Below are 16,593 nucleotides of genomic sequence, written 5' to 3' on the forward strand. Positions count from 1 at the left end.
AATAATATACCAAATGTGAGATTAGAATGTGACCCATAAACACTTTAAAATTGTTGGGTTCTCATCAATATTAGCCCTGAGGAATAAAACAGTGGTCAACACATTTCTAATTTTTCATGATTTAGTCAGTTGATTAATGGCTTCTTTACATTTCCTTCCGAGTTACTTGATCTTACATTTTGGAGTGCCTGAATTGCCTCCTTGCCTACAATCTTGGCAACAGACCCCACTTAAAGAATAGAAAGGCAGTCTTTCAAGAATAAAATCTTTATTATTAATGACAGAACATACACAGATGCATAAAATTACAGCAATTTGTTATCAATCTATTTAAAACAAACAGTACAATACATAAGCAATGTACAAAACGATTTCCACGGATCCCCTTCTGTTTCCATTTATTTTCTTTAGAGTCCTTGAAGTTTGCTGTGAACATACAAGAACACAAATGATTAGTACAAGCATTACTGATGGGCCAATACTACAGTTTTTTGTCGTGAAAGATCTCAAGTAACAAGTTTAACCTAAAAAAACATCCTACCTGTCCTCAATGGTTCTGCTTGATGGGTAGTACACCTTAAATGTGAAGCCACTTTTTGGGAATGAACCCTGTAGAAACAAAATATTATAAAAATGATATAAGTGACAAAGACAAAAGAAATTAAAATATAATTTTCTGTCAAAGGATCACTGTTAGAGAGGTTGCTATTGTTTTTTTTTCTCACCGGGTTGACACAGAGGCAGTCTGTGTTTTTGATGCTGAATGGGTCGTATTTGTCAGCAAAGATGATGACATCAGGGATTGGGTATACCCGCATGGAGTAGTCATACGACCAGAATACGGGACTGACATACAGAGGCAGTGGAGTCAAGTGACCCTGGGATAGGATGGTCTTAACAAACTGCGAGAGGATGAGTAAATGACCAGATCATTTATTTAAGAATCAAAAGGACAATTCACATTTGTTTTGTCAGAAAGGAGACCAAGCTGGATAGTTTACAAATATCTGTGCAGCAACTACTACTCTATGCTTCAGTTCACTCTGAACGTTTTCAAAGAAGCTGAAACTCACATGGTTTGGAATGTCAAGATTGTTATTGGGCAAACGGACACAGTTCCTGCACATCTTGTTGACCAGGTCTTCTCTGATGATGACTATCTCCTGCGTGCAGTACTGGATCCTGACAGGAAAAACAAAGCAGTTAGAGCTAGAACAGTACTCATAAATACTCAAAGATTTACAAATCCAACTTGAGTAAATCACAACCCTGATCATTATTCATTCAGGAAAGAGTCCTACCTGCATGGGTTTGTTGTGAACACTGAAAATGGCACCCTCTCCCTGAACTCCTCCGTGATGTGATCTGCCAATGGAGGCCTAAGAAGAACATAAGTATCCACATTTGTCCAACCCATGAACAAAAACTTGTTTAAAAATGTCAAAAAAGAGATGTCTCAATGTTTACCGTGGCAAGATGGCACCAGGACCGGGGTCTTCTGGCCCAGGAACAAACACAAAGCGACAACTGCAGAATAAGTGTGAACAAAATAAGTCAAATGAAACTCAAATGTTAAAGAGGTGCTTTGTGAAGATTATTTTTATTTTCTATAAAATCACTAAAAGTGATGATAATTTTCAGTGTTGCTCAGTTGAACACATTGCATGTATCCTTGATCTCTACAAACAGGTTGAATGAGTTTCCTTCCTCGTAAAATATTTGTAAAAATCTGAATTCTTTACATCCAGGTAAACTAGATTGTAGTCTTCTTAATTTTCATTGCCTTTGTCAGTGTATTGGAGCATATCTTGAGCATATCAGTGGAGTAGAGTAAAATCATTGGTAGGAGTGTGTTGTTTTATCTGAATGTTCATCCTCATGCACATGCACAAAATAAACAAGACCTACTCTTAGAAGAAGAGCTCAATGGCACTACTAAAGGTCAAAGTCCCTACAGGGAACCTTAAAAAATGAACCAGATCAGAATAGAGGAAGAACTTAATCAGATCCTACCTGCTGTGAATGCTGGGGTAGGTACATATAGCATCAGCCAGTGTCTTCAATGACTCTAAAACAGAAATCGATTTTGAAACACTGTTTCGCTTTATAAAACACAGATTTGAGAATCTACAGTTTGTTTGAAGTGATGAGGGCCCAAAAGTCTCACCTTTGAGTGATTTGATCTGTGTTTTTCCATATGGGGCAGAAGAGAAGTTTCCACAAAAAACAAAACAGGTTGGAGGCATTGAAGCATAGCCTGTAAAAAACAAAAAAACAAAGCAGTCTAAGTGTGATTGATGTCTCGTAAAGTGCATATATGGGACCTGTGAAGTCTATGATACAACACCAGACCTGAGAACATGACATTGATCTTCTCCATCACTTCAACGCTGTCCAGCCACACATCAGAGACAATGACAAACATGGCGTCTTCATTCTCTGACTCCAGCTGCTTCAGCTTGGCGGAGGCCTTCACTGAAGTGGTGGATGGACCGCCGAAGAAGTTGAGATTGCCATAGTATGCTCTGGAAATAATGCAAGCATCATCAGTGACTAACTGATTTTCACATAAAGCGTTGTCCTTTTTAAATAAACAAGTTCTACAAGAGTTAAGTGCCCTGTAAAACAAGCTCAAACTGAAATTAGGAGAGTTGCAACCAACTGTTACTGCCATCCAAATTTCATGTCACGAACACACACATGATTATATGTTGTAAACATCCCAGTGCCTCTATATTTGGTTACAAGCGTTATCATGGTTGAAGATTAAAGATTATAATCATTAAGAAGACGGAGACAAAACACACAATTAACAAAAGGTAAATGAGGTAATGTTCTTTTTTTCTTGCGTGGTGAAAATCTGAGATAGTGTCACTCATTCCTGAACAAATACTCGTGATTGAGAAAACAATAATAATATTTGCCTTCACCTTAGTTTAATGCTGATTTCACCACATATCAACAACAAGGTAAAACAACCTGACAGATGTCACACTAGAATCTATTTGGCTTTGTGGTCATTTTAAAAATGTTTCTATCCACTGACCTTGTGCTTGATGACGACTCAGTTGGTGGAAAACCAAAGCCATTGATGTGGAAAACCGAGTCCTCGTACCAACCTGCAAGACAAAGGGGAAAACATTCCCTTCTAATACGGTTTGTGATAATACTCTATGTTTTTTTATATTAAATCATCTTTTTGTATTTTCACTACTGCCGTTTTTAGAATTAGTTGTTGTCTTACCCTCTGCCAGCACAAAGCAGGATTCTGTGTACAGGCCATTATGAAACTGGTAAGAATCTAGTTAAGGAATACACCCATTTTAAAAGCATGGTACATTGGTTATTATAAATTAGTTTTGGATGACCAGCTATTAACGAAGATTTTGAAAGGATATTGCTTTGGACATGTCCAGTTGTACGGTTCCACTAAGGTCCTCCAGGTAAAATTTACCCTGGAAAAAATAAAGAATTTTTAAAGAAACTAGATAGGAATATAAAAGGTACTGAAGAACAGACAGGAAACTTTTCATCCCAAGGTCACCTCTTTCAGTTGTGTGATCATCCCCAGTACTATCACCTCTCCCAGTTTAGCTGTGCTGCCAAGTAGTGCTTCAATTGTCTTGAGCTAGAAAATAAAAGAGAAAAAGGAAAACAATCTGTTAGTCAAATCAAAACAGAAGGATGTGTTTTATTATCAAGAAGTGTTTTAAGATTTGTTACCTGAAACTTGTTTTGACCCTCTTCGACAGCAGCTCCTATTGCAGGAGGGGTGAAGAGCTGGTGCCGATGTATACGCTACAAAAAACAACAACAAGTCTGTATGAATAAAACACGCAATCTACACACACTGGAAAGGCAGCAAAGGTAGTGGATCAAATTTTAAAATTACCTGTTGTAAGATGGTGTAGCGCTCCCTGAAGAATTCAGCTTTGTCTCTGGCCAAACCACACAGACTGGACGCTGTATGGGTTGTCATACTGATGCTTAATGAAAACAAGCCAAAACAAAAGGTTTAACACATTTGTCTGCAGTACAAGTAAGTAAACTGTGTCTAACACCAGCAGCAAAAAAAGAAACCAATCTAGTTGAGAGTATTCTGGGATTACGTTTGACAGAAACAACAAAGAAACTGATTAACTCACGGTACAAATTTCTTCCGCTCCACACTGTAAATGTATCTGGGCACATCAAAGGCTCCAATGATGTTGAAAACATTATCTCTGGAAGAGAGTTTACAACAGTTAGGCAAAGATATTCTAGCTTGCAAAATGTAGTTTCTAGTGTAGTCGTTTTGTTATGATCTGTAAATCAAGTAGAAACACTTACATGGTTTCATCACAAGACTGAGTGCAATCCTGAACAGCACTCTCCACCACAGACAGCTCTATCATATTAGAGGACACTGTTGGAAAAAAAACTGTTGTCACAATTTGCAAACAAACTTCAGGTAAACATAAAAACACATTAAGTACTGCATACGGCAGATTGTGCACAAGGGTGGACTGCCTCTTGTCTCTCATTCTGACTGCTTGCCAGAGTTTTGTAAGACTAAGCGAGCTCTGCTGGACAATGTTTAATTTGATGACACCATCCTGTTAGTGTTTCATCCTTGTGCATATGAGACAACATACGCTATGGTGATATGTATATTATACCTAAATCTAAAACACACAGTGAACTGTAGAGACAGGTATTTCTGTACTTACATGGTTGCTTTTCCACTGCATCCAGGACCTTTTCAATAATGTCATCCAGTTCAGTAGCATTGACAGACTCCAGGACATCAAGTAGGTATTTGCTGGCTTCACTGGAGCACAAAAACATGCATATAAAAACAAGAAAACATGCAAGTTTCTTACTTATTACCGCTGATACAAAAGCAAACAAATAAAGAGGTTCCCAGAATGGGGACACAAACATGTATCAAGTGTGTCTGTTTGCTTTGAAAAAAAACATATCCTAGCAAACATTGAAGACTTTTACATTTTGCCCAATTTTGCTGAAGAACTTCAACAGGGTGTTTCATATGTTCATAGTAGACAACATTTTTATTTAAGCTGGATCATAGAAAGTGTCACCCTGATTGTAAACATTAAATACATTTATCTTTCAGTATTATCATATTTCATGAAAGCAGTTGAGGTTATCACTGCAACCAGGTTAATTATCCTTAAGTTGATCCTGTATTTTCTACATAAACAACTAGGTGATGATTCAGTAGAAGTAAAAGTGCTGAAATTGGACATACTTAGGTGAAGTGGAATCACTGCAGAAATATACTAAAGGTGGGGGATTTAAAGCAGTTGAAATATCTTCAGAGTTGTTATATTGTCACGTCAATTGTAACGTCAAGCGGTTAAAGGTAGACCTGACTACACAAAACCGCAGCCTGCATTAAGTTACATTTCCAAGTTGTGATTGCCATAAAATTGCACAGACAGAGCAAACCGCTGCCAGACTTTCGCTGCCTTTGAGGCGACAGATATGTTGTATGAAGTTGACCCTCTTACCGACTATATAGCAGTAACGTTGCAACATTAACAAAACAGTTTAATATTATTAAAATACATACGGTCGTAGTATCAGCCCCCGCATCTTGAAGCCAGCGGACACCTTTGTCTTAATTTTGCGAGCAACATCCATGGTTGTTAAAATAAAGCGTCTCTGTTGTCACTTTCCGACTCAATATTTGGCGCTAAATGTCAACTTCCGCATGTATTTCATCACTTCCGCTGAAGAATCACATACAGTCCTTTGTACCAATAATAAAGAAAAGCAGCAGAGACAAGACCCAGACATAAAAAGAAATCCTTAACATTTATTTTGATTGCAAAATTATTTAAACTTGAGTTTTAGTTTTGCACTAACCCTATGTACACTATTCCATTTGTGTTGATACACGTGTATGCATATCTAACTGCATTAGACTTATGTATGTTCTCTCTCTTTTCATATGTGGTGAGGGACGTTTATTTTGTCAAGACAAGAAGACCGGAAGTTGTAATTTCTTTTCTTGTTGTTTTGACACCTCTCTAGGTTGGATTACAATATGTGTTTACCTGCATTCTACACCTGTGCGGTCCCGTGTACACGTTATGGATTTACCAATATGAAAAGGTGTGATTATTTGATCCTGTCAGTATATTTGGTACAGAGTTAAATGTTCTACTTCTTATTTTTTTGTTTAAAATTTAAAATGTATTGCTTTTGGTATTACTGTTCTTTTTGTCTCACACTGGATTGGATACGATACTATGGGTCGCAAGTATTAGCATGTCTCCCATGTGCTTTGTTGTACTGAAATAAATACACCGTGCAAAATACTTTAGTTTCGAACTAGAAATTGGTTTTATTATTTCAGGCATTAAGTTATTTTGCATCAACAGGAGCCAGGCATGGAGTCCGCCACTGAGAGGCGCTGCTTAGAGCTGATACCCCATGGGAGAGGTGGACACATGGCTGTGGTCGAGAAAAACCTGCTCTATGTGTGGGGAGGCTTGAAGGTATATCAAAAAACGTTGTAGAACTGACACAAAAGTAACCAAATAAAAGGAAAATAACCCAAATGATGCTCTCCTAGTTTTAAATTGGAATTTGTAATCTATGTTTTAATGCCTTTTAATTGCTTTATAAGACACAGTGCTATGTTTAAAATCATGCAATACGCAGGCATTTGGGGTGACCTGTCAAAACGAAAAAGAAACCATTTAACACAGGTGATGTTTTTTACAGTCAGTAGCTGGGGGTAACGCCTATGTGGCCAGTGATGAAATCTTGGTGAATGACTTTGAGCGAGGTCTATGGTAAGAAATATATCTTCTTCACTTCGAAAAAGTATAGAAACACTTCTTTTTCTTTTTTAGTTGTCATCATTCTCTTCTGAAAGAGTTGGGCTTTGTTTGGAATGAGGTACTGGGAACAGTTATGAGCTAGCTGTGTCATTAGTGGACCTGACTTGTGTAACCACATTTTTTCTTTTTCTGAAGGAATTTGTTCAACATGCTAGGAACGGTCCCTCCTGTGATGTCTGGGACCTGCAGCTGCTCTCTGGATGGACACATGTACATATTTGGAGGGTGTAGTTTCTTTGGAGAGAACAATCAGGTGAGGCTGATATCTGAGGAAATGTGTGTGATTATTATTTATCACCCTAATGTTCCATAAAATGCATGAAACACATGGCATTGGTGTATGTGACAGATTGATTTTGTGGGCACACTGTTGAATGGAAAGGCATTTTATAAAGAAGTTTCATAATTTCTCTCATTTTGTTTTGATTTCATATAGAGCAGCATAAATAGTACCATTCAAAACTCAAACATGTACTGTCTCTATGGTTTGAGGCTAAAATATATAATTCTGAACAATTATGTCAAATGGTCTTAAATCTCTTTCAGAAAACAATGATTTTTCACCACAATACAAAAAAATAGACAGCCCAGGATTAAAACCAGAGAAAAAACAACAACAAAGACAAACAATGGATTAGGGTGGACACACCTACAGTAAGAGCCTAAGCTAAACTGAACAAAGTTTACACGAAGAAGTGATCAGTGTTTGACTTCAAACAGATATATTGTGTCGACCTGATGGACAGCAACTACAAATGGAGGGAGATCATACCTGAGACCGGTTCTCCTCCCTCACCTCGAGACAAACTGTCCTGCTGGGTTTACAAAGGAAAGTAAGTTATGTCTATGAGGATGCATGCCTGTGCATATTTTAACCGAAAAAGTAACATGTTCACCTCCTGCTGTTTCATGATAACTGGTTGAGTCTTGATACCGATGCTCAACGGCCCCCCCAATGAACATCTTAACTCTGTGTCAATTATTTTATTAATGTATAGGGAGTGCGGAATTTTTAGCCAAGCATCTATTGTTGCATGTAACCGATTTTAATACCAGTCCCAATATTTGGATTCTGATTAATCCAATATGAACTCAAGGCCATAATCCTCACATAGTGGCACATGTGTTAACCTTTCTTTAATATTCCCCAGAATCATCTACTTTGGGGGATATGGTGAAAAAGCACTGGAAGATTTTGACACCAGGAACAACAGCTTCATAGTAGATACAGCATCATGGGTGACTAATGATCTGTCCCCCTAGCATGGATGCTGTTATATATCCCCCCCCCCCCTTTCTCAAGATTCATGCATTCTTTTTTTATAGCATTTATATTTGTTGTTTTGAAGAATGCACCTGTAACAATTACTGATGTGATATATTTTTATTCAGGTTAGAGGACGTCATTTGGGGGTGGAACAATGAGATCCATGCATTTGACCCCATGCAAGCCAGTTGGAGTCAACCACAAACCCGTGTGAGTATTAGAGTGCAATTTACTATTTTATGCACTTAATGCAATGCCTAGATTCTGATTAGTGTGTTTTAAGATATAAGGAAAGTTTAGTTAGAATCTTTGTGTGCAGGGCCGCACTCCAGACCCCAGGGCAGCCCACGCCAGTGCCATGATTGGATGTAAAGGATACATTCATGGAGGATTCATGGTGAGAGCATACAGGATTATTTGTTAATTTCATACATTATATCAACATGGAGACGACAAAAATGTTCTTCTTTTTTCTCTGACAGGATTTTACCAGATAACCAGAGTGGTCAGGGATTTTCTTTTGTCAATTTTACATTTTCTTTTGGGAATTGCTGTGTTCCATCTTGTTATGGGTTGCGTTTTCGGACAGAAAGCTTTTACTTTGAAAAGCAATAAAATACCGGAAGTTGCATTTTGACAGAATCTGGAAGTCGAAAGAGACATGTTTTTTGCTTTGCTGTGTTTTAATGTTTACAACATGAGAAAGAAAGGACACGATAACTAAAAGCATTCTGAATCAGGTGAGTATGAGAATAAGGACATTTATTTGTAGAGAAGAAAATGAAAAATAATATAATATCGTTTTGAAGAAAAATATTTGTATATTGTCGACAACCTTTGTTGTTTCGGGTAACAATGTTGTGTATATTTCAACATTGTATTAATACTATAGCCAATAATGTACTTTGTTATAGCGATGACAACAACATAAGGGGACAGAAAGCCTGCTTGCTTTTTGTTAGCTCTGCTTGCAAGTGTTGAGTCACTTCTCGTACTGCTTTCAAGCAGCAGCTGATATTGTAGTCGACGTTTTTAGACTTTTTGTTTAAACATAAATATATAATTTTAGCCTCGAACCTTTCTATTAATAGCACCTAGCCATGGATTCAGCATTTGAGAGCCGCTGCTCGGAGCTGGTGGCCCGGGAGAGGAGCGGACACACGGCTGTGGTCGATGGAAACCTGCTTTATGTTTGGGGAGGTTACATGGTGAGCAAAACAAACCATAAACCAACATTTCTAAACCAGCTGTTAAACAAAGGAAATAGTTCGGCTACATTCACCATAATTGACTGTACTCTCAAGTTACTAACTGGTCATTACATGTCAGGTGGAACTAATGAACTTGGTATAACATATGAATAAAATATGAACCATAGCTTACACATTTAGATGTTGCTTAGACTACATTGTGCATTCTTAATAATAGATCAATAATAATCAAGTGCCGGAAAATGAAATTAGCCATTTTGCATAACAAGTAGTTTTAGGATACTTTAAGTTAATTCAGCAGATATAACTTAATTTAACATTTCTAACATAGATCTTTTACTTTTTGGACATTTCTGCAACATAATACTACTACTTTTACACAAGCAAAGGATCTTACTACTTCTTTTATCACTGTTTATGCAGAAGCCATTCTTTAACACCAGAAAATGTGTTAACTGTTACATAGTGTTAACTATGGCTTTAAGCACATTATACAGATTGTTGGTTTGTATTTCTAAATAATAAGGATTTATTTCCATAGAGTGACAGACTTAAAGACACATTAAGGCTATACTTTTTCGTCATTATAATAGGCTTGTTTTATTCTCTACAGTCTATTGCTGATGATGAAGTTTTCCTGCCTAATGATGAAATCTGGGTGTACGACTTAGAGCGGGGTGTATGGTAAGAAGATTAAATAAGTAGCCTGATTTTTGCCATAACAAAGAATAGTAATGCACAACGTTTTTACCGTAATAGTCACACATTCTGTCCTAATGTTTCCTCTGCCTTCCGGTGATTTTCATTGTGTGGACTTGGTGCAGTCATGTCACATTTTTGTTTAGTTTAGATTGAAAAGCACTTGCCTGGAGCTTTCTGCTTTGTATTCATTGTTGTAAAAATGTGAGTAATTTCTTCTCATTTAACATTATAAACCTTTTTTTGAAGGCAAGTGTTCCACATGTCAGGGGAAGTCCCTCCTTCTATGTCTGGGACCTGCGGCTGCTTACTAAATGGACACTTGTACATATTTGGAGGTTGTGATAACAATGGACAGACCAATCAGGTAAGGCAGATTCTCCACCCACAGTACCTGATCAAAATATGGTTGAATTGATATTAACAATGTGTTTTTATAAAAAAATGTTGTCAATGAGAATGAGCAAATGTTGACATAAAGAAGTGATCAGTGTTTGACTTTAAACAGATATATTGTGTCGACCTGACAGACGGCAAATACACGTGGAAGAAGATCAATTATGAAATTGGCTCTGCCCCATCACCTCGAGACAAGCTGTCCTGCTGGGTCTATAAGGGAAAGTAAGCAGCATCAAATTATCAGTATTACATCACTGCTATTTCTTTTATCCCCCATATTACACATGATAATATTTGTGATAATTGTCCTTTAATGTTCTCCAGGATCATTTACTTTGGAGGATATGGTCACAAACTTCTGTGTAATGTGGATAGAACAAACAGAAGCTTTATTATAGATAAAGCATCATGGGTAAGACATTTTTATTCACTTTTAATCTGTCACTGGTATCCTTACACACTTGCTTACCCAACAATGAAGATAATGTATTAAACAAATATTTATAATAAACATCAGTGTTCCATTTTTGGTAGTTTGGGGTTCTGTGTAATTTTGTTACTTTTCCTGAAATTTTGTTTTAAAATGCTCCCAGGACAGAAATTTGAAATGTCAGCATCTGGTGACACAACTGTGAAATCACTGGTACTGACCAAGAGAACCCTTAAATGCCTTCATATAAATGAATATTGTGACGCCCTGCCCCTCTCTCTGCCCATTGGTTGTGGGACTTCCCTGGGTGGAGATTGGGACAGGGCGTCAGGCCAATTGGCCACACCTGTGGGGGTATAGGGATCCAGAGTTTTAAGGGCTGGGTAGCCATGTGTTCAGTTGTCTCTTTGCTGCTTCTAGGCTGAGCTTTGGGCTCAGTCTTCCACTCGCCATGTGGTCTTAAGTATAATTTCTTTTGTTTAAGTATAATCATTTATGTTTACTTTAACCAGTAAAAATGAGTTACTAATAAATTAGTTTTTGTTTATTTCATGTGTGGACTCCCTTTATTTTGCCACTACCTGACCCGGTGTGTGACAAAATGGGGGCTCGTCCGGGATCTGAACAATATCATTTTATATTATACTTTCAGGTTGAAGAAGTGTTCTGGGGATGGAACAATGAGGTTCATATTTTTGACCCCATGCAAGCCAGTTGGAGTCAACCACAAACCAAAGTGAGTCAATTAGACTGTAGTTTATTTGTTTATACCTTGAGTGCATGCATGGATTTTGGTTTGTTAAATAAGGCCTACAACTTTCGGGAAACAATGCTGTATTCAAAATTTAAAGATGAATTTAGTGACTGTTTTTGTGTGCAGGGCCGTACTCCAGACCCCAGGGCCGCCCATGCAAGTGCCACAATCGGACACAGAGGGTATATTTGTGGAGGCAGAGTCATGGTGGGAGCACTACATCATTTTCAGTTCCTCTCATATATGAATAAGTAGAACAACAAGTCATCAGAAGCAGCAATGAGAATAAATTACAGAAACATAAATCAAAGTCTGTTGATAGTAACTTGTGCTTTACTTCTTTTATATTCAGGAAACCAGAACGAATGACATTCACTGCCTGGACCTTGAATCATGGAGGTGGTCAGAAATGTGCGTATCTGTCTGTGATCAATAGCAAACTGGAAATGACTTGTTTTTCAACTTTCAACTTGTTCTTTGATTTTTAAAATGACCTTTTGCCAGGTTTGTCTTTTGACAGCATTGTGGTTAATATGTTTTCCAGAACCCCAGGATCCTCCATTCCAGTGGGCAGATCGTGGCATTCGCTCACAGCAGTTTCAGACAGCAGCTTGTTCCTGTTTGGAGGTCTCAGTGTAGACTGCAAACCAATGAGTAAAAAAATGAACCCAACCATTCACTTTTATTTAATTATTCCTTTGGTCATTTTATGTTATTCATTGGTTTCATTTCAGTAACACATATTTTTCTCAATCAGGTGATGGGTGGTTGCTGGATGTTGAAACAGAGAAGTGGAGAGAGGTCGAGCATCCGTTCAAGAATAAGCCAAGGTAGCAATATATGAATATGTGCCAGATGTGCAAAAAGAACTGCATGTTTTACATTTGTAGGAGAGTTTAAGAAATTCTGAGAAGATTTTAAATGTCTAATTTCTCCTATTGAAGGTTGTGGCACACAGCATGTCCAAGCAAAGACTGTGATGTGATCGTATTTGGTGGAAGTTGTGACTACATCCTCCTAATTGACAACGTAAGAGAGACATAAGAGACATTTTGTGATTAAGAGTGATGTGAAATTATATATATTTTGAAATATTTACAAACTAAATTCCATAAAAGCCTCTGAAAACTATATGCATGCTAGTAGTTTGTTTTTAAATCAGCAGATATTTAATTAACTCTCAACAGCTCTATAATAGACATGTGTTCAGGTATTGTTTACTGAATATATATATATACCATTACTGACCTTAAGAAACTTGCATATTTTCAGAGTCACTGCAATGACGCCCTTGTCTTCCAAACACAGCCTTATCCTCTATTCAGGTAAGAGACAGGATATGATTTATAAAACCATTGCAGAAAAGAATCTACTAATTTAACCAGAAAAAACTGAAAAAGACACAAAAGTTTGAATCCTTTGATGGTAAACAGGTCTGTTTTAAAATCAAATGTATTGTGTAAGTATAAATCTCTTAAGACGTATCAACTCCTCTCAAGGGTTACATTTAAATTAGGTAATGTTTTTGTGAAATGGAAATAAAAATGACACACTTTGTCTTCTAACAGGATTTGTGAAGATTACATTGGAAAGAACGTGAGGGACAATGAGATGCTCAGAAATCAGCTTTCTTTCCTACCTCCAAAACTACTGACGGCCGTTCAGAGGAGAATGTGTTTCTACAGGCCTTCAAAGAAGCTTAAGTATTAGTTAAAAGAATGTCTTAATTGCCAAGAACAATGAATTGGCACACTATGTCTAAGTACTGTACTCTCTTCAGTATGTACATCTCAGTCGCACTGTGGGGTAGCATTTGAATTATTATTTTTTAAATGTGCCAAATATTTTATGGTTTTAGAGATGTGCATTTTATTTTGTACAGTTTGCCTGCTGAAATACCCTTGAAAATTGTTCCTGTGATGACTTTGATGATTAAAGGGCACATCAAACTGTAATTTTCTGACTTGGATTTTTAGAAAACACAGGTATTTTAAGTATAAGTCCACACAAACACACACACACTGATTCTTACAGAAAGTTCACACATGACCAAAATATAGCAATACATTTTTATTTGCAATATAAAACCAAAATAAAAAACTCTACATTTAGGTTGAATTCCGCTTTTGCCGTTTGTTTACACATTCAGTATTAATGTTCAAGCATGTGTTCATGCTACTGTGTTCCACCACTAAGTGGCAGCATCCCATTATAGTTGAATGTGGCTGAAACACAGCTGCGTCTGTGTGAGCCTGACTAAAAGTCTCTGTTGCCACACATTCCTTCTTCACAAGGGTGGAAAAGTGGTCAGGAACTGTGGTCAGGAAGGAGACCTTAAACAAACAATCCCAGCTCATACCTATGCAGGGTCTCCACAAAAAGTCTACCCTAGACCCTACCCTTCAAATCTGCTGCTAGAGATGTTATGTTTGCATGTAGCATGGCCACAAGAATGTGGCTTCAATGCTACTACTTCAGTTTTAGCAACCAGAGAAACATTTCTGCTCTTTCCTTTACCTATTTACAGAAGTAAAGTAGGTAATAGCTAACCAATAAGAAGGTGTGTGCTCTGTGGGGGGCCTGCAGCCTTGAGGGGGTGATAGTGACACCGCTGCAGATAACACACCAGGACGGCTTCTCTCAGTCTGAACTGCAAGGAGAAGCTCCTGGCACCTGTTCAAGTTGGTGTTATAGCTCTGCAATTACACTGCCACATGTTGTTAAATAATACTTGGGTCAAATGCAAAGGCCTGGAGTGCAGCAGTTTAAGTTCAACACAAACAATGCAGGATGTATCTGTTAAATCCTACTTAAAAACAGTGGATGTAGCCTTCCTTGGTAAAAGGAAATTGTAAAAAGAAAACCTGCATCCATTTCTATTTTAGAAATGACTGAGGCAAACTGCTCTATGCCACGAGGACAGCTGAAAGGGACAACAGCTTTGCTGCAGCAATCCCAGCTGGGGGTCAACTAAACTCTTTTTCAATAGTGTTCATCAGCTCCTCTTCTGATCCATCGTACAGATTGGCTGGCATGGTGAGAGAGGAGCTTTGGCAGCTGCCAAACGTCCTGGGAGAGTGGAGAGTCATCAACATAGTAATATTACACAGGAAAACATTGGGATACTTAAGATTTTTGACAGATTTCACTATTTCAATAGATTAATCCACAACAACATCAACTGATGCATTTCCAAATGATGTAATTCCCTTGTGAACAGTGTATCGTCGTCGTGTTTAAAACATTTCATTTTTTCACACTCTCTTCCAACAAAACAGCAACAACAAACGTGCGTTTGTTTCTGTCCTGCTTGCATAGGTCTGACTAATCTGACCTGCCCTGAAAATAATGGGTTGGTATTTCGATCCCTTTAAGGTAAATTTGATCTGGCCCTGCTCCGTTTTTACTACTCCACTGAGCTCGGAATTGCATTATTTATAAGAGCTGTCTACTTACGATTGTTTGTCTGATGTGGGAACAGCTTCAAACAAAGCCCCGCCTGTCAAAAAACCCCGAGAGGAGGACTGAGACACACCAGAGGAGAGGAAAGAAAGGATACCATGTGTTTTCATCCAAGCACTGAAACGTTCTGCAGACTTGTTGCTAATAAAATAACATCCTGCTGATGATGATTTAAAATAAACTGACAGAGAAATCACGTGTTATACAATAATAATGACCAAATTGTAGAATAATAAAAATCCTTACACTGTGCTGACTGGGACACGCAGATGTTTGTTTTTTCAAGTATATGGAAGCATCACTGCTCCTGTTGTTTACATCTCCGGATCCACCGTGTGAGCCACGTGGCTCCTCGGAGCTGAAGTCCTTTTCATCCTCTTGACTGAAGGGACACAGTCCGTATGTTTTAGATCTGATGACTGTCTTCTTGGCAGGAGTTTTCTTCACGGAGGCTCTCTCTCGCTCCTCGTAATCCGCAACAACAGTAGGCCTATCCATCTCCCCATCAATGTCATCGTCCTCACGAGAAAAGTCAGAGTCGTGGCCCTCGCTGTGGCACTCTGGTTGCGCACGGTTGCGCAAAATTGCATGGATTTTAAGAGGCTTGAAAGGGCGGCTGTCCTGTTTTGGTGAAGTGACAGCAGTGGTTGTTTTGGTACCTTTTACCTCGCTGACACACGCAGGTGCAACTTTCTTTCCTCGGCTTGTACCGCTGCCCATATCTGTCCGTCTGGCTGCTTTAAAAATCTAAACGCAAAGTCCCATTTACAAATTCCTCTGCAGGCACACCAAGCGCCTCCTGAGTTGAACATTAACCAACACCGGTCCTTGGCAGTGTTTAAGGTCAGTTTTAAATTTAGATTACGGCTGTAAGACACTTCTCTGGCTAAACATCTACATCTTGATCTAAAGGCCCATTTTCTCAGAAAAATGTCCCGCTAACAATCTGCAGACGCTCCGCAGACTTGTTCTCCATGTGCACAGAGCCGCTGCCTGAAGACTTTCGGGTGACTCCACATCAGGATGAGAAGCAATGTATCAGTTGCATAACACCAGTTTGGCTCAGGACCCCAGGGAGAAAACTCCGCCTTCTTAGAGGGAACACACACCCTTTATATTTCGAGTATTTGTACTGGCCACAAATAACTTCCACTTTAGACCCTCTGCATGTATTTTCCTATACATCATATAATTGAAAAAACGTTCCAATAAAACAAGTAAAATAAGAAAGCAATTTAAATGTTCAGCCATTCCCTGGGTTTAAGCTAACAGAAGGCTAACAGGGTCCAATTAGTTTGATATATCTGCATTACATCAGCAACAATGACCATCCTTTTGGCCTGTCTGTGTTCAGCTAATAGATTTTATTGAGGCATTGAAGTGAGGTCAGGAGTGAGTGAGTTCCTGTCCGCCTGCTGGGTCTAGGAGGCCCCCAGCTTGCCAGCCCCTCCAGTGACTGATTAAGGCTCAAGCACAGGGCGACAACAGAAGAGGCATTCCTTTCTGACAGCTTGGGC

General features: G+C 38.4%; 3 protein-coding genes across 3 annotated transcripts; 1 reads left to right on the forward strand and 2 right to left on the reverse strand.

Annotated features, from left to right (window-relative positions):
- Positions 1–251: 251 nt before the first annotated feature.
- Positions 252–5,721, reverse strand: pole2 (polymerase (DNA directed), epsilon 2). The gene is made up of 19 exons (XM_063909091.1): positions 5,576–5,721; positions 4,710–4,810; positions 4,330–4,405; positions 4,146–4,223; positions 3,893–3,986; positions 3,724–3,798; positions 3,545–3,628; positions 3,399–3,455; positions 3,245–3,293; positions 3,047–3,119; positions 2,353–2,525; positions 2,168–2,257; positions 2,014–2,068; positions 1,468–1,527; positions 1,302–1,379; positions 1,074–1,182; positions 726–902; positions 542–609; positions 252–426 (listed from the first exon to the last, which is right to left on the reverse strand). The coding sequence occupies exons 1-19, from the start codon at positions 5,644–5,646 to the stop codon at positions 408–410; spliced, it is 1,587 nt and encodes a 528-aa protein (XP_063765161.1). The 5' UTR covers positions 5,647–5,721; the 3' UTR covers positions 252–407.
- Positions 5,722–6,028: 307 nt separating this feature from the next.
- LOC134881881 (kelch domain-containing protein 1) lies at positions 6,029–13,569 on the forward strand. Its single transcript, XM_063909470.1, has 20 exons — positions 6,029–6,120; positions 6,390–6,506; positions 6,736–6,806; positions 6,990–7,107; positions 7,575–7,687; positions 8,247–8,331; positions 8,441–8,518; positions 9,213–9,329; positions 9,946–10,016; positions 10,281–10,398; positions 10,540–10,652; positions 10,755–10,842; positions 11,513–11,596; positions 11,741–11,821; positions 11,967–12,025; positions 12,159–12,268; positions 12,372–12,444; positions 12,559–12,643; positions 12,887–12,939; positions 13,183–13,569. The coding sequence occupies exons 2-20, from the start codon at positions 6,399–6,401 to the stop codon at positions 13,322–13,324; spliced, it is 1,767 nt and encodes a 588-aa protein (XP_063765540.1). The 5' UTR covers positions 6,029–6,120; positions 6,390–6,398; the 3' UTR covers positions 13,325–13,569.
- A 100-nt stretch (positions 13,570–13,669) lies between these two features.
- Positions 13,670–16,094, reverse strand: LOC134881882 (uncharacterized). Its single transcript, XM_063909471.1, has 3 exons — positions 15,323–16,094; positions 15,071–15,138; positions 13,670–14,683 (listed from the first exon to the last, which is right to left on the reverse strand). Exons 1-3 carry the CDS (start codon positions 15,794–15,796, stop codon positions 14,581–14,583), a joined length of 645 nt encoding a protein of 214 aa, XP_063765541.1. The 5' UTR covers positions 15,797–16,094; the 3' UTR covers positions 13,670–14,580.
- Positions 16,095–16,593: the final 499 nt, after the last annotated feature.

The sequence above is a fragment of the Eleginops maclovinus genome, chromosome 19 (assembly GCF_036324505.1).
Source record: "Eleginops maclovinus isolate JMC-PN-2008 ecotype Puerto Natales chromosome 19, JC_Emac_rtc_rv5, whole genome shotgun sequence".
NCBI classification, from domain to species: Eukaryota; Metazoa; Chordata; class Actinopteri; order Perciformes; family Eleginopidae; genus Eleginops; species Eleginops maclovinus.